The sequence below is a fragment of the Pavona decussata genome, unplaced genomic scaffold (genome assembly GCF_977016875.1).
Source record: "Pavona decussata unplaced genomic scaffold, jaPavDecu1.1 SCAFFOLD_140, whole genome shotgun sequence".
Lineage (NCBI taxonomy): Eukaryota > Metazoa > Cnidaria > Anthozoa > Scleractinia > Agariciidae > Pavona > Pavona decussata.
This window is the reverse complement of record NW_028145553.1, coordinates 1,753,859-1,772,041: the sequence shown is the minus strand read 5'-3', so window position 1 is coordinate 1,772,041 and position 18,183 is coordinate 1,753,859. Positions and strand designations below refer to the sequence as shown.

The following is an 18,183-nucleotide window of genomic DNA, read 5'->3' as shown; positions in this document are numbered from 1 at the left end:
AAAATTCATGAATGGGAAACTTTTGGCCCTAGAAAAAGGATTTTAAGAAAAAATTGGAGGGATGTAGCTGTGCCAGAAAGCGTTCAGTCGTGTTTTGAACTTTCCATACATTTCCCTGTATTTTTTTCCCGCGAACTATTTTTAGTAGTAGTTCACGGCTGGTTCGCTATACAGACAAATGTATGGAAAGTTCAAAACACGACTGAACGCTTTCTGGCACAGCTACATCCCTCCAATTTTTTTTCTTGAAATCCTTTTCCTAGTGCCAAAAGTTTCCAATTCATGAATTTTTCAGAAGCGATGTTTTGTGAAAATTATTTGACATCGGATTTCCATACAAACACTGTTATTTCAAGCCTGTTTGCCTACTCGTCAAAATGGTGTCGAAAATCGTGATAAGGCCTATTTCTTGCGTCATTAGCGGACACTCATATTATCCTCTTTGTGAAATATCAATCATCGCCAGGAAACGAGTTAACCAACCACTCGCGCGGGCATAAAATAGTGATACAGAGGACACGCACGCAAGAAACGTTTTTGGTCAATACTGCTTCGTATTGTGCTTCCCTACCGAGAAAGTTTATCTTTAATTGCGGCTCATGCTTCATACATTCTATGCATAACATTTTTGGAAGTTATGGTTTATCTATACAATTTCTGTTACCACCAGAAATTGCAAGAACTGAACAAATAGACTCATATTTGAAAGCGAATATAGTAAGTAACTATGTGGCCAGAATTTGGGCCATATATCGTAGCTCTTTCGTGGGCACGGTGTCCTGTATTTTTTATTGCATTTGTTTGAAATAATACATAAAAGTAAACAGTCACATAAAGTTAGAAAAAAAATTCACGACAGCTTTTATTTCACCTTAATGACTGCACCGAGGACCAGTTGACAGACCCAGCCCTTTCCCGCTAGACTGACTGCAGTTTCGGACAATTTTCTTTCCGATGATCATTCGCCTACCGACATAGAACTTTAATATTCCATTTACACTCACGCATTCATCTCCTGACGCAATACGCAAGGGTAGGAAAGCGTACCTTGTCGATAGGAGTCAAACCCTTGAACCTATGCACTAGGATGGTGTTAGAGCGGTTGCCAGTTGAGTATCGTAAAACCAAAACCAAAGTAATTACTCTGGCCAATCGCAACAAATGTAAACAACACAACGAGCCAATCACAGTTCGAAGCAAATAGATATAACTGGCGCCAAGCGCGGGAAAACGCGTGCGGACAAAACACGATTAGTTTTGGTTTGAATTCCCATTGGTTGAGAAAGTGGCGCGAGTTTTGTTAACCAATCACAGAGCGTAGTAATGCAAACCAAAGCAAAGGCGAAATTACTTTTGACAATCATTTGAAAACCGCTCTAATAAGCGTCTGCGATTTTTTTTGTACGTGGATATCTTCTGGCGGGTTCGTACAGAGCATTAGCCCAAGTGAGAAAATGGGACACCACGCGTGGCAAAGGAAAATTCTTCCTCCTCGCCGGCAATCGAACTACTTGGGCTAACGTGCGAACGGTACAACATTCATTAATTTTTTAAAGCGGTCTAAAATGCTCAGCATTGAGTGGCAGACCAACCCGGTAAATAATAAATAAATCCCCTGCATTCAAAAGTTTCGTATTTACAAATATTTATCCTGGTCCATCTGACTAGCTAAAGCTAATAAAATCCTATAGGAAGCACCAGAGCTGAAAATATCTGCGTTTCGATCGGATTTCCATTTTAAGCTTTCTTGCGGCCCATATCTTGGTGATGGTGCAACTGAGCGAGCTCTTGGAATAAGGTAACAAGCATAAGGCCACAAACAGCAACTTGTCGGTAGATTAAAACTGGAGCACCAAGCCACGCCAACACTTCCCACAAACTGTGCGAGCTGCCAGCTATAGACACTAAAAAAAGTCAAAGACGTATATTTAATAATTATTAAAAACTGAATCATTGTATAATGCAATTCGAGGGATTTGATTGGCTTAGCGGCCATGGTATATGAGCAATTATACCATGGCCGAGAAATGGCGACCATTAAATTGTCTTCTGGTTGTTCTTGCACAGCGAAATCAGTAAGATCTAGCAATATTTCTTGATTGTTTTTAATAAAACAATTATTCCACTTGCGCTTGTTGGATATGAGATGATTATAGCCGACTCGGCGCTACGCGCCTCGTTGGCTATCTATCATCTCATATCCAACGCGCGCTCGTGGAATAATTGTTAATTATTCCACGAGCGTGCGTTGGATATGAGATGATAGATAGCCAACGAGGCGCGTTGCGTCGAGTTGGCTATTATCCTCCCATATCCAACAAGCGTGAATGGAATAATTCTTTTATTAAAACAATTAAGACATATTCCTAGATTTTGATGATTTCGCTTTGCAAGAACAATAAGTAGACAATTTAACGGTCTCTATTTCTCGGGCATGGTATAATGGCTCATATACCATGACCGCTAAGCCAATCAAATCGTTCGAATTGCATTATACAATGATCCAGTTTTTAATAATAAATATTAACGTACTGAGTCAGAGTTACGACCAACAACCAGAATGCATATGTAGCCGAATTTTTCCTTTAACCACTACACCTACAAATCGAGGCTATAGTAACATAGTCTAATAGGAACACTGTCACGGATATTTTGCTGTATTTTCACCAAAATTACTCAAATATTTAACGTAGAACTTTTTGTCTAACATGAAATTGTTCGTAGAGCACCGGGAGGAAAATATCAATTGATTTTTTTCAATGAAGAACAAACTATAAACCTGTTTTTAGCAATTTCTCAAAAATACACAGGGAGAATTGGCCAATTTTTTCAAGTTGTAATCCTGTTCCATCCAAGCCATCCACAGCAAAAGATAACAAATACTAGCCTATATATACTTGTAGGGCAATACTGAACCATTATTTTAACATTCCCATCAATAAAAATATGTTTTTACGCTATTCAAAGGCACACTAAAAACTGGTGACACCGCCCCTTTAAATAAACAATAACTTTTACGTACCTGTTGGCCCTGGTGAAAAGTAAAGAAGGTAGCACATGTACAAACACATATCTTGACCAAAGATGATCAGAGTTAAGTTGGGCTAAATTGATGGTTAAAAAAAAAAAACATGATACTTCAAAAATCAAATTCAAACAACTACAAGAGCAAAAAGCAGAACTGGGAAGAAAGAAGTGGAGAGAAAGAAAGATGATGATGATGATGATGATGATGGTGGTGATGATTATGATGATGATGAAGAACAACAACAACAACAATACAAGACAACAACTTTATTTAAGTGTCGATATCTTTAGCTTGGAAACAGCTAATCGGGAATACTAAAAAAAACAAGAAGAAGAAGAAGAAGAAGTAAAGGAAGAGGAGGACGAGGACGAGGTGAAGGAGGAGGAGGAGGGGGGGTGGGTAGAAAGACTTATTTAGAAGTCGATAGGTGACTTACTTCCTCAAAGTACGTCCTTACTATCCAAGGATCAGGACGAATAACATGCTGGAAGTTATGATTAGGATCTGATCGTAAGATACGTCTGCAAAACACAGTACAGTCAAACTAGAGACACTCGGGCTAAAACTGTGCAAGCTAACTGTTACCAAACACTTCAAAAATGTAAGTGAACACGATTGTTACCACGTTTGCTTACACGGAAGGCTAGAGAAGGAACAAAGTATTAAGGGATTAGACTGGGAAACCGTCGTTTTTTTATCGTGGGCATAAGGACATTTTAAAAGTAAACAGAATTTGTGTGGAGACAGGCACGTGGGTAAATTTCTGGAATGGCTTGGAGTACTGGAAAGTATCTTAAACATTGCAGCCATTCGTGCACCTGACATGAGTTCTCTTGGTTCATACCTGTAGTGATTTGACCAGGATCCTGCAACTTCTAAGCAGACAAGCGACTGTAAAATAAACAAATGCTGAGGATAGAGTGCACAGAGCCCCATCAGCATTCCTATTCTGCCGCATCTGTTGGTTACAGGAAAGAAAGTTGTGTGAATAGACCATTTCCGAGTTGCTGTGAACCTTATTATGAAAGCGAGGCTAAATACAAAGCCTTTCATGTGAAAATTAGTTTTGCTTGCGTGTGAATGAAAATTAATTTTCATGATAAAAACTATACACATAGCTTCGCTTTCATTAAGGCCCGTTAAAACGGTTTCAACATGCGTTCAACACTTTCTTGAACCAGATGTTGGGGCGTATGCGTTTGAACAGGTCGTCCAACATTGTTGGAAGTATAAAAAATGGCGAAAGCTTGTTGAAAGCGTGTTGAGTCAAATTTAAATAGGTTTGAACTTTCATTCAACATACAAACAACATTTCCTTTGTTCTCGAAAATGTTGAATGGCGTTATAGCCGTTTGAACACTCCGTTCAACATTTGACCAACATTCGTTCCACTTTTGTTGAACGAATGTTGGTCAAATGTTGAAACCGTTTGAAGGGGCCTTTATGAGTATTGGTAATGTAACAATACTAATAAGAAGTATCTTACAAGTATGCGTGCATATACTTGTCATATCACGACTAATATCGGTGATCTGATAGTTGAACGGGCTTATCAATTATTAATACGTTTTTGAAGAACGTGACGATTTTACCTGTCAAGGAGCTTATCAAATAGATCGCCAAATTTGGAACCTATTAACAGAACAAGAATAAAGAGAAAATTTAAATCCACTAAAATTATCCGCAAAAATAAAGGGGGAATTATCCACCAAAATAAAATTTTATGATCACATTTATTAATTTAAAAAAGTCTATACTGAAAAGTGAGGTGAAAAGCAAAAGTAAGCATTAAATTCAAGACGCTTGTAATCACGACTTGCTAACTTTTTTGTTCGGTTATCGTTCGTTGCAAGAAGCCGCGGCGAAGTGAAAGCACTTGGTCGCATCCTCTCTTGCGACCATGAATGATTACGGTCTTTCAACCAAACAAATCCGATCAAGTTCTTAGCTTTTGACACAAATAATCTCTTGCTTTTTTCTTGTAGAAAACGAAAGTTCACCTTTAGATATTTCCTTTGTAGCTGTAGCACTCGATCTCCAACTATTTTTGGCACAAACAAGCCGGCTTAAAAAGTCAAACTCCAAAGAATCTGAAAGAAGTCGTTGTTGTCGCGGCAGAAAATGAAGAAACTAACAAAATGTAGAAATGGCGTGCTCAGCCAATCAAGAGCAAGTATTTTCGCCGCTTGACCAATCAGTCAGGAGTGAGTAATTTTGCCCTCGGTGAAAGGAAAATTAAGAAAAAATATCCGCAGTTTCGACCAATCAGCATTCAGTAGTTTTGCCCTCTATGTTATAAACGTATTAAATAGTACTCTTTCTTTGGAAATAACAACATTCTATTTCAGTTTTATTAGTTTCACTTACACTGATCGAGGGCCCGAGCTGTGATTCCATCGAAACAATCCAGGAGAAGATTTCCAGTAAAATGCAGAGCAACTGTAAGATATGGCTTGTGTAGCATATTGTAGAAAGCTGCTAAATTAAGAACAACACGTGTGTAACCTGGGAGAAAAACAATGATATCCATTAGTTTTTTTTTTAACTCGTGAATGCGCGCATGCGCAATGAACGAGTTCTAATGTGGGGGAAATGTGACTCGATCGGTCGAATCGGTCGAAGGGTCGTCAACTTTCACGCATGGGCAATGAACGAGTTATCGTAATGTGGGGAAATGTCACTCGGTCGCTGGTCGTAAACTTTCAAACGTGGCGTACTTTCTTGGCAATGGTTTGAAAATTAACATCTGGAGTTAAGCCGTTTTCAAGGTTCAAGCAAAGTCGGGCAATCTACTCTTGCTCTTGTGTATGAAATGCTGTTATTCAAATAAAACTAGAAGCCACAAGTGAAAGGTGTCAGTCGGGATGTGCAAGGTGGTTCTATCTTTTAAGTTTGGAGATGAAATTCTACAACAATGTGTCCATCCGAGCAGTATTTTCCTGTGTTACTGTTTATTATGCCGTTCAAGGTGGTTCTAACTTTGAGTCTGTGGATGAAATCCTAAAGTGCGATATTCACATGAATTCCAGTTGGAAAATCAAATGGTACGCATCATTCCATTTGGAGTACTTCGGAAATTATGGGCTTCTGGTCAAAGTGATGCATTTTTATTACTCCTTCTGGGATTTACAGCTGATGTTCATACATTTTGCATGTTATCCATCTTCTGTTAAGACAAGCTAAATCATTTCGTATTTATGCCGAAAATTTCCATCCGGGTAGTTTGCGTAAATGGTAAGCACCCGGTCTCCATATAATCGCAGCTTGTCTGATATTATTATGACAAAAACCGTTTTCGCAGGAGCACATTTTGGCCAGTTTTGGACCCATGCTCTTTAAGTGCAGATTTTGGATCCTGAATATGCCGCACGCCGGGAAGCGTTTATTAGCTTTCGGGCATTCTCTTATCCTCGGGGCATCCTCGATAAGTAGGGGAGGGGAGGGGGAAGAACGCTCAACTTTGTTCTCTTCGTGGAACGAAATATCTAAGGGGAGGGGTACTGGGTTATTTTTTGACCCAACCTTTTTCACAAAACTAAGAACCCATCGATTTCTTGTCTTTTGACGTCTAACAAAGTGTTTCAGCGAGATACTTCGTTTTAAAGTCTGACCCGGGCGTTTCAAGGAAAAGCCAGGACCCAATTGATTTTGTTTCTCTTGGCGCCCGAAGCGTTTAAACGAGTCTCGTTTAGTTACTCGACCCTATCAGTTTCGTGACTCTTGGTGCGGTGAATGCCTGTCGTCGTAACCGGTATTACACAGCTATTACACGCGATGAGGGCTAGCTAAAAGAAACTGAGGTGCTCCGTCGGTGGAGAGTGGAAACGAACGTTTGTTTGTTATCAACAGAGCTGATAAGATAACTTGACCACGGTAAAGAGATTTGAGTGCTCATGTTTCGAACGTTAAAGAGGGTGGTGAACAGGGGTATGTAAATCCGCCGATCCGCTAAAATCAATGGCTGAAAAAAATCAGCTAAATCCGAATCCGCAAATTGTTTGCCGCGTTAGATGATACGCGAGATACAGAGCGACTTCAGTTGTTGGAGTTGCCTTGCGTGATATTGTGTTTTAGCGTTGAGGATGACTACCAACGTCTGTATCGAAACAAAATCTTGCAGATACGAGAAAAAAGAGCAAACTTGAACTTCCTAACAACCAAAATCCAAAATCCGGGCCCCAAAACTGGATAAAACCGCGATCCGCTGTGATCATAGGATCCGCAGATCCGTCAAAATTTCTCTCTGAATCCAGAATCCGGGCTAAAATATTTACCAAATCCGCCCATCCGTAGACCTATTCACCCCCCTTGTTAAATTCGCTCTTAAAGGGCTAACGTTTGAAACGTCAGCACTCGAATCTCTTTACGTTGGCCAAATTACCTTATACCGACTCCGTTGATGAAAACAAACATTCGTTTATGATAATAATTCTGTTTATGAATCAAACATTTTATGTCGTTGCTAAATCAATACAATCATTTATATCAACATCCTTCTGGCTTTTTCACGTTGAGTTATGTAAATATAAATTAAGTAATGTTATCAGTAAAAGGCAATTTTAAGTTTCGATATATATAAAATACATTGATACTGCTTGGAAAGAGCACATAGAATTAAAATGGCCAAGTCCGAGAGTCACATCTTTCAAAATAGCGGTGATATAAAGTCGGGAAAATTTACAGGCGTCTGTGTGTTGTCTTGTGGCGGGCAACTCGGAAATCTCGATTGTTTTTTTTTTTTTTTATGAGTGTTCGGCAATCAAATTGTTACGCCGGTATCATTTCGACCTACAACAATTAAAACAAATCAATTCGTGGCCGTCCTTTCATATGGGAAAATTTTCAGTCCCTTAAGACTTCCTTTCACGTTTTACCCAAGAAGATAGGATTTTGGTGGGACCTCGTAAACAGGGCCAGTACGTGTATAAACAAGACTCTTTACTCACCGATCAAGTTTGGAACATAGTAGTAAACCTTCAGCATGTTTAAAGCCTTCGTTTGACCAGTCAAAATCTTTCAGACACGGTACGACAATTAAGCGAATGCTTCGATCAGGAGCCTGTTAAGAAATGTAAATTAATAGGGTCTTTTAGTTGTATTTAATTCCACTTATTGTGTGTTTATGCTTCAGGGGTTTTCGTTGTATATTTTGGGTAGGGAAATTTGTGTGCACACTGTGTACTATATGTTGAAATAAAGTTCTTACTTACTTCAATTGGGAAAGGTAATTGCCGGCGAGAATATCCATACCCAGGTCGATCGTGCATGTGCGATAATTGAAGTTGCGTGCCCAGCTGTATATACATTGTGATTTAGAAATGAAGAAAGATATTAAATGCTGCATAGGAATTAATTTGAATAATATCTCGGATTTAAATGAATTTCAAAGAAACTCAATATCTTCAGGTTTCGATGGACATGACATAGTTCTGTACTGACACGAATGGATTTTACGGTAGCTTTGTCCCGTGTATAAACGATGCCTATTTTATTCCTGATAAAAAAAGATTTAGAGAAACATTTCAACAAGAAAATTAACGATAGTAAAACAGCATGACGTTTCGACGACTTCATATCGTCATTGTCAAATGAGTAAAATGGAAATAACGGAAAGGCATATTTATAGGTATTGAAAGTGAGAAAATAAATTAGCATGAAAGCATTCAGGTAAAGAGTTTCGTGCGAATGGACTCAGCTATCAATCGCCTCCTCCAGCATCCTATAGACCCAGTTCAAACACCTTCTGACCGCCCTGTTCGGATTACGTTGCCATTTAAAGATCAGAAATCGGCGGACGTGGTTCGCAGGCAACTTGGCGACCTCGGAACTAAAATTAATCAAGAACAACAGCCTGTGTTCACGAGCAAAAAGATCGCTGATTATCTGAGAGTCAAAGAAGAAAAGCCTCCCCTGATCAATCAGCAAAGTGTAGTATATGAATTCACATGTGATTTGTGCGATACAAATTATATTGGGTACACATGCCGCCACCTCCATCAACGCGCGCGTTGAGGAGCATAAACATTCTGTGATCGGAAAACATCTCAGGGACGCGCATGGTTTAACACCTAACAACTTAATTAAGAACTTTAAAGTCATAAAGAAATGCCGTGACAAATTTGAATGTTTGGTCTACGAAATGCTGTGGATCAAGAACAAAAGACCGAAACTAAACACGCAAGCGGATTCCATTCGCGCGAAACTCCTTACCTGAATGCTTTCATGCTAATTTATTTTCTCACTTTCAATACCTATAAATATGCCTTTCCGTTATTTTATTCCTATTTCGCTTTTTCGTTCTTGTTTCAAGATCGTGTTATTGCATTTGGGACGGTGGGTGGCACACACAATATTAACATAAAATATACATCCAAACGAGCATAACTATATAACAGCAATTTATTGTATGCCTTAAATTACTATCAAATTACTAGCATAGGTATTAATATAAGCGCTACACATGTATACAAATGAAGATTTTGACAAACGTTTTCTATGAAAATTCATAGCCGGATAAGAAAATCGTAGTTTGTGAGAATTTAACGTGCCCCTGGGACGAACTGATTTCATTTTTCATCTTTTTGCATTTTCGTGTAGAATATGACCTTCTTACTCATGTTACCAAATTTCAATCCTTTACGGCGATTGGAAGTATATTTTTTTAGCCTTTTATCCGAGATTATTACTTGGCCTTGTTCCGGAACTTAACAAGGCAGCCTCCCACGCAGTCGTTTTTAGGGGAATCGTATTACCTCCTCCCCACAACGACTGCTTGGCTTAAATTACAGGAAGTGACGTCATTGGCTCAACACGAAAAATTCCACATGGCTAATTTTCATACGCATTCTACTTCATAAACTATATTCTGCTGTTATTTAGTTTGCAACAGCAGAATACAGTTTATGAAGTAGAATCCATATGAAAATTAGCCATGTGGAATTTTTCGTGTTGAGCCAATGACAGGGGCACTTTAAATGTAGATGAATTCCTAGCAGTTTGTTATAGCGTGCTTCCTTGCTAAACTAATTAGAACCGAATTAAGGCTGTACAGATGAACACGCGATAATCGTTCCTACACTCTACATTGTAATGCGCGTCATTTCCTACCACAACCAGGCCCCGGATTTTCAACTGCGATGAAAACACCGTTTTATCTTTCACAAATAAATCAAGGTATGAAGGAGCAAATACGTTCAGTTTAAATACAGTAAAATGACTGCCACGATTGGAGTCAGTTTGAGTGTTCAGTTTTCTGAAAGAGATACCGAGGAAAACTTGAGTGTCTGATTTTTTAAATACTTTGAGTGTTTGATGTTTTAAATACTTTTAAGGAAGAGGCCGAAATTTCTGTGGTAGCTGTTTCGATACTCGTAAACCATCCGAGCTCGTTGACATACTTACTCGTTTTATTGACTTCCTCCAGTCCTGACCCAACTATCTGCTCCAGGGTCTCCTAGGATGCACCTAAACCTTCACATCACCGAATTTCTGAGGCCGATTGTGCTGAAAATTTGTGGGGATGTTGGCAGATGACGGAATTACATCATTATTGTCAGACAGAATGGCCCAAAACCGCCGCCATCTTTCCACTAGAATCCAATCCTCGCTCCTAGTTGTTGACTTCCGTTTCGGTTCGATTTCTCTGTTCACATAACTCAAGAAAGTGTCACGAAAACCTATGTATCCGAAGGGATGTAACGATTCACTTTCAAGACCGAAGTAGTGCAGCGGTCGCTCCGGCACAAAAATAGATCCGAAATCAGCGTTTTGTGTGTGAACGAAAGCCCTATCCGATATGATTTTGGTGCCAGCACAAGAGCTATCCATTATAGTGTAGACATAAAACCTAAGGTTCGAATATCAATGGGTCCTTGATATACCATGTTACGACCCTGGAATACCGAAAAGCAGTTTTCAGTTTTTTCACACTTGAAAGTGTTGTGTTTAAAGTTAGTATTGGAATTAATGTTACGATATTGTAAATAGCGTTACGGTATTGCAAAAAAAATATTAGTTTTGCAAATAATGTCAGTATTGTAAGCAGTGTTGGTGTTGTAAATAATATGTGGTACCAAGAGAGGATGGTGGTACTTAAATAAGGGGGAAAAAAGTTTTCAGCTTCTTCAGTGTGTAAAAGTTTACAGCTCTCAGAGGCGCCTTAAGATAGATGACTGCATTATCTTGTCCGCTTTGCAATTTTGAGACTTGAATTAAGTACATGAAAAGTTCGGGGTCTGAATCTTTTGAGAACGGCTGCTTCAACTTGGAACGGCTCAGCCGTTCTTCCTGCCTGGCTCAGCCGGGAATTTCGGCTTTGGAACGGCTTTCATTATATTCAGACGCCTAACTTTTCATGAGCCGAACCTAATGCATAAATTATTATAACGTATTTCAGATGCTGTCTCTCGTGGGGAGCATGTTTTACTTCAAGTAAATTAAGTTTGGCGTCTGAATCAAAGCGCGGGAGTTTCGCCAATTGGGCCGACCTTAATTTAAGTTAAGTTCGGCTCATGAAAAGTTCGGCGTCTGAACTGGGGCTAACTATTTACCGTATCGTAGTAAACTTGGGTACAAAATTGCCGTCTTTCTTCTGTTCCGACGATCACACGAGTCAATAGAGGGATTTAAAATCGCGTTTCCTAAAAAAATGAATACATAGATAAGGATAGTGCAAAATAATTCTGGTCTTTCGTGCTAACGCAAAACTACTCAATTTAGGTGAGAAATTGAAAACAGCGAGGGGCAAATGAAGAATAAACATGGTCACGTGGTCATTTCTGCTCTTTGCCGTAATTCTTAAGCTCTCTAATAATAAATACTCAACATCAAGCATTTTTGAAGCTGTGAATGTAATTGTGATAATTTAAAGCATTCCAGTATACTTGGGGAGCTTCTCGATGTATCAAAATTCCAATTCGATCTGGAGAATGTCCCCATACTGTAAAGCGCATTTGATCATCTCGTCATGGAATTATACGCAACACAAATTCACAAATTTTAACGTTTTCGTTTTTATCCATTGTTACGTTAATTTTTTCCTTCAGTTCAATAGTTTTATGGAATATTCTTAGCATACTAAACAGTAATTGTTGATATATCCGATGCGAGAAAAAGCCTGCCCATACACGCATCTTCCTGTTTCAAGCAGAAGCAATGGATTTACAGTCAAGGAGGAAATATTTTTAATTTGCCGTTAAATAAGTACGGTGTGAAACAAAGAGCTCTGAAACGTAAATTTTATGAGTTTTTGAGATGCACAAGAAGTTCTTTTAAATTTATACCACACACGAAATTACTCAGCACTCCGAACTGCAGCAAACAGTGCATTGTTATGTTAATTTTTTTCTTTCTGCTCAGTCGGTTTTATGGAATATTCATAGAATACTAAACAGTGATTGCTGATATATCCGATGCGAGAAAAAGCCTGCCCATACACGCATCTTCCTATTTCAAGCAGAAGCAATGGAATTACAGTCGAGAAGAAAATATTTTTAATTTGCCTTTGAATAAGTACGGTGTGAAACAAAGAGCTCTGAAACACAAATTTTACTGATAAGTTTTTGAGGTGCCAAGAAGTTCCCAACTTCTACCGCACACGAAACTACTAACACACCGAAACAGTGTATTGAGTAAATCATTAAGAACTCCAACAAATCTTGTCATGAATATTTCGCGTATGGTCCTCCGGCGGAGTTATTCGGCCATCCCCTATTAAGCGACCAGTTATAAAAATCCCAAAAGTATCGTTAATATAATATAATACTGTAAAAAAAATAATAAAAGCCCTGATAAACGGCAACAGACCAGCGTTTGGAGGACTTTTTTAAATAACGCTCTCTTCTTCAATTACACCCTTTTATCTTTATATAAGAACCTTTTTTTATAAAGAAAGCTATGGCTGAGATTAACTAAACTTTACAAATTAGACAAGAGGTACTTACCTTGAAGTGTAATTGGAATTCTCTGAAGATGCAAGGAATGTACTTTATTATGGGTTTGGTTTGCATTTTTATCCCATAATGCTCCGTGCATCTTGGGAGAATTCCAATTACACTTCAAGGTAAATACCTCTTGTCTAATTTGTAAATTCTCGTTCGATGCGCTCCGCATTATGGGTTAAATTAACGTAGTCTAGAGAAGCATTGACTTAAATGGAATTGGGCTGGTCATGTAGCGAGAAGAACAGATAACCGTTGGACAACCCGCATTACGTTCTGGACGCCCCGGGGACACACAAGGAACCGAGGAAGACCAAGGACGAGATGGAGGGACGACTTAGATAGTTTCCTAGCAAAAGCACTGGCACCGTGTCGCTCAAAACGTGGTCCAGTGGAGGTCAATGGGGAATGCATACGTCTAACGACGGACATTTAGCGGCTGAAACTGACTGGCTGACAGACAGCACAGGATGCGGAAGATAACGCGTTCTAATACATTTCATTGCAATTAAGGCGATAAGAAACAAAGAAAGCAATTTTAAAAAATACACCGCGCACCTTCCTTTAAAGTACGCTGCTATAAAACAGTAACGGGGAAGGCGAAGAGGAGCCAATAATAAAAAAACTCATCTTCGCCAAGTCTCGGTTCAACTCCCTCTGCACAAAACACAACAATGCGCTTTTGTTTAGGGGTGTGATGGACCATTTCTTGATACGCGACGACACAGACGAGTCGGCTTGAATGCTTCCATCCCTCCAGTAACGCCCGTATTCAACAACGAAACCTTTTGAAAACGTGTATTTATCTAGGTAACCCATAAAGTTTCCCGTCAATACACCAGTTTTCCTTTGTTGTATTGTAAACCATTTAAGTTAGTTATATGTGTGAACGCACACGATAACTTTAGCGTATGCCCAGCCGTGGCTTACTGGGGGATGTTCAGTGTCTTATGCTGTTTGATGCAACTGATTTAACCAGGCGACTTGGGCAGGTGAATGGCAAAAAATAATTGCTGCGTTCAAATCCTGGTGTTTAAAATCAAGAACTAACTTATTTATCAATTGTAGTATGTCGGGAGATTAGAATATCGTTTTTTCTTTTAAAAGACTTACGAATTTAAAACAGAATTAAAGAAATGGTTTTGCTTCCCAATAGCGAGAATAAGCTTGGTGGACCGATTGGCAAATTTCAACTGATTTTGCGAGACAGTAGTACTACATGAGACCTCAAACTTTTTCTTTCAGTGGGCACTACTTTAAAGAATTTGAGTTGGAATTCCTTATATGGAAGTCAAGTCTACGAGTTGACTTTCATAGGCTCGACCCGCCAAGATGTGAAAAACAGCTTGAATCAAAAAGCGAATCTCGGCGAGACTCCTTTTATCAAACAGACTGTGCAATCGCCAGTGCTCTCATTGTTTCTGAGAATATATGGAGAGAACTTTCATTCCTATTCTCCACTCACCTTCACTCAGCAAAGTCAGCTGTTAGGAACAAACTAGGGATCCGCAAGGCCGAAGTGATAACTTTGCTTCTGACCAGCTGAGTAAAATCACTGTGAAATTAATAATTAATATAGTAATGGACAGATGTCAAGTATACTCAAGTTTTGCAAATAACCCGTCAAGTCGTGGTTGCTACTAGCGAATCGTCCTTTTTTCAATTATCCTTACGCTTTGAAAATATACATTGAGATGAAAGACAGGGTTGGATTCAGGAAGTTCTTACCACAGCGGGGGAACTTTGAAGCAGTAAATGCACGTCTTGAAATTATCCAAACAAATAACAGACAGGGTTGACTTCACAAAAATAGAAAAATTGAAAGTGGACACAAACAAAATTCTTTAATGCCTGTACCATCTCTTACAGATACCCTTATTTTCTAAGAAACAACACTACACTCATCTGTTTTTCCAGCAATATCGTTTTGAAGAGGACAACATTCATTTTTTTTTTAAATAGTGGAGAACATGAAATGAGGCTGGAAGGAGTTCTCGTCCTTGTTTGATAAAATTGTTGATAGTGTCCGTATATCTATTTATGGATGCACGCAGGAGGTTTGCAGAGCACAAGCGTAGGAGTTTCTGAGCAACTCTAGCTTCTTGAATGTTCTCCAAACTTCCCGCGTGCATCCTTAACCCAATATACACACAGCTAAAGGCGTGAACCCCCTTTTTATAACTAAGTGATATCAAAAGTAGTGCGCGGAAAGCAGGTTTTATTTGTGATTGATTGCAAAATTCTGTCAATGCGATAATAATAAAAGTCGTTATTTCCTCACAAGATAAAAAATACATATCTCATGTCACAATATTTGAGTAAAAAGTACATACATCTAAGTTATTTACAATTAAAATACGCTCACATAGCTAAATTGTATTTAAAAATTAGGCGATTAACGTAAGAGTTCTTGAATCTATCTGTATTAACTTTTAGATACTGACTCGTTTGATTCCTTAAATTGTAAGTCGAAACTATCTTCTTGGGTAATAGTCCCCTTAGAGGGTGTCGGTCTATGCCAGATACCTTACTAAATACTTTTCTATCCTGCTTATCTAGAAGGTTCTTGATAGAAAAAGATTTAGAGGTATATTTACGTTTGTAACGTCTATCTAGCAAACACTGTATAGCTGTCAGCCCCACCTCAGAAGCACCATATACCGGCAACCCATAAGTGATGCTAGGAAGCACAATACTTGAAAACAAGTGATCTAACTCCGCCTAAGAATAACCTTCCTTACGTACGGATCTTAATGCGATGCATTGCTGCTACACAAATTTCTGCTCGGCAAACGTTTTTAAAAACTAAGCGATGGAAACCCGCGTTTGTCTGATTTGTACACTTCATCTTATGGACGCACAGCCGTGCGTATGCTGAGAAATACACCATGATGACGCCAGTAGGAATTAGGAAATAACGCACGTTATGTTCTAAAGGTATCTAAGAGAGACAGTACAGCTATGAAAACATTTTAATCGTTTGTAAACTCGACTGTTTCAAAGTACTTCCGCTCTAATGGGAAATTTTTGAATCCTCCGCAGCTTGTCTTTCATTTCATTGGATATTTTCAAAGCGTGAGGATAATTGGACAAAGGGCGATTGCAGCAACCACACTGAAACCGTCTTATTTGCAAAACTTGAGTATACGAGAACTTTGTCTCCTGCTCGTGATCAGTAGCAAAGTTATCACTTCGGACTTTTGGATTCTTATTTTGTTATTATTATTCTTATTATTGTGTGCGTAAGTTTGAATCCAAACCTGAGGAAACTTTGGCCAGGGTATTCAGTCATTTTAGTTTCTCGTGGTACGAGCGGGTACTGACTCTGGTTGATTTTAAACACCTTGTAGACTTTAAACAAAACAACTATTCCTTGCCGTTACTTTTACCTAGTAAAATCAGTTGATTCAAAAGCGTAAATCACTAATTAGGCATCGTCAGCAAAGGACATTTGATAATGAATTTATCGCGTGCGTTCACACGTATGCGTTTTCAGAAGTTTGCGTTGATAAATACCATCGACAAAGCCAGCAATAGAAGATTAAGCAGAGTGGTCTGACCATAGCACAGCACACACTGTTTTTTAATTAGGCCGAGATTTTTTCGTACTCAAGAAGAAGGCATGAAAGCTGGAAGAAATGTGGCCGCGTGCTGAATTTTTTTTTAGGACGAAGGACGATATTGAAGCTTAGATCCGTCATCATCATCTGACAAGTTCATTGATAAACTACCCGTCCCCTGATCGTAATTCTCTAAGACTAGGAATTAAAACGTTTCCCTTTATAACTACGTGATAAAAGGGCGGAGTCTGTTAAGTTACAATATAACTTGGGATGTGCGTTCAGCGTGTTCGTCAGTTGACGATTAAGAGGCTGTCCGCGTTAAAACGGATAAGGCAAATTTCGACTTTTCACCGATTTCGCTGATTTTTTCCATGAACATCAATCATTATATCCCATAAAGAAATATCACATTTACTGAGGTCAATGTGATTTTTTTCGTTGTTGGCGAGACGGTTTACAAGATGACCTCAAAACTACCCAATTTACCTTCGGGGAATCTACAATTTTTCTATACATTCAGAACTTGGTCAGCAAACTTGGACGATTCCAACAGCCTGGTTTTTGCGACGACTCAGGAAGGAAAACAAATGCTTAAACACCCATGACGCTCTATTGTTGTTGGTTGAAAACATTGTTTTGCTTTTGATGTGATATCAGTGCTACTCTGCCATGGTACGGAAGTGTCGCCCAACGAACAACTTGGTCAGCAAACTTGGACGATTCCAAAAGCCTGGTTTTTCCGACGACTCAGGAAGAAAAACAAATGCTTAAAAGCCAATTGTCACGTGTAGTGGCTCACGCATGCTTGCCGCGCTTTTCATAAGTCACGTGGTCTGTTTGTGGTGTTTGGCTTATCAAGCTCTAACACGGTAGAGGCGGGGGGGGGGGGGGGGTGGGGAAGTGCATTGATCGACATAATAATTAAAGGGTTGCTGAAACAACATTTTTATTTATATCCTTTGCTTCTTTCGAGTACTGGGCATTGAGAACGTGCACCGCATACGAAGGTTGAACTAAGAGAGAAATTCTCTTCCTACTGAGCTTATTTTTTTTCCTTCTACTGAGCGTGTGATTAACGGCTTTCTACTCGGCTATCAAGAAATGGACTGCCAGCATTATTAGAGATGGGGACTTACTGCGCCTTTCAATAACATGCGGACTCTAAACTTCAAAATTCAACCATCCGTTACACTTTTCGCTGCCGTCAATCACTGCAGCGGACCTCCTAGAAAACAAAACGTTTGGCTCAATTGTCAAAAGGTCATGTTCGTGCGCTGTGATTGGCGGATTTCGGTCCACTTTGTCGGTTTCTGTATTCTTCTGGTGAGTTGCTTGTCACCGTAATTATGATTGACGGCAGTAAAACAAGCAAATCGTCAGCTGGGTTGAAGTTCAGTGTCCGTATGTTATTGAAAGGCACAGTAAGGTGGCTGGCACCGGTTTCCAGCACTTTCCAGTACTCATACTTGACGGATCAATCCTACCATTCTCATATGGAAAGTTTTGCAAACTTTAAGGTGGCTCTTAACTCCTTCCTAATAAATTTTCTGTAAACTTTGCAAAAAGTTGTATCTGGACATGCTAGCGTACTCGTTTTTGAGTTTTTCTGAACCGCTTAAAGCTGAAACTAGCCAGCTGGTCTGCCTCCTGCCAG

General features: G+C 39.2%; 1 protein-coding gene across 3 annotated transcripts; it reads right to left on the bottom strand.

Moving 5' to 3' along the window:
* Window positions 1–770: 770 nt before the first annotated feature.
* On the bottom strand, window positions 771–10,794 carry LOC146466922 (CDP-diacylglycerol--inositol 3-phosphatidyltransferase-like). Of its 3 annotated transcripts, none has more exons than XM_085126692.1 (8): window positions 10,430–10,794; window positions 7,975–8,087; window positions 5,396–5,533; window positions 4,621–4,660; window positions 3,873–3,986; window positions 3,465–3,549; window positions 3,023–3,104; window positions 771–1,904 (listed from the first exon to the last, which is right to left on the bottom strand). In XM_085126692.1, the coding sequence occupies exons 2-8, from the start codon at window positions 8,009–8,011 to the stop codon at window positions 1,738–1,740; spliced, it is 663 nt and encodes a 220-aa protein (XP_084982818.1). In that variant the 5' UTR covers window positions 8,012–8,087; window positions 10,430–10,794; the 3' UTR covers window positions 771–1,737. The 3 variants fall into 3 exon arrangements, with proteins under 3 accessions (XP_084982818.1, XP_084982819.1, XP_084982820.1); XM_085126693.1 differs by lacking the exon at window positions 10,430–10,794 and adding an exon at window positions 8,239–8,377; XM_085126694.1 differs by lacking the exons at window positions 3,023–3,104; window positions 3,465–3,549.
* Window positions 10,795–18,183: the final 7,389 nt, after the last annotated feature.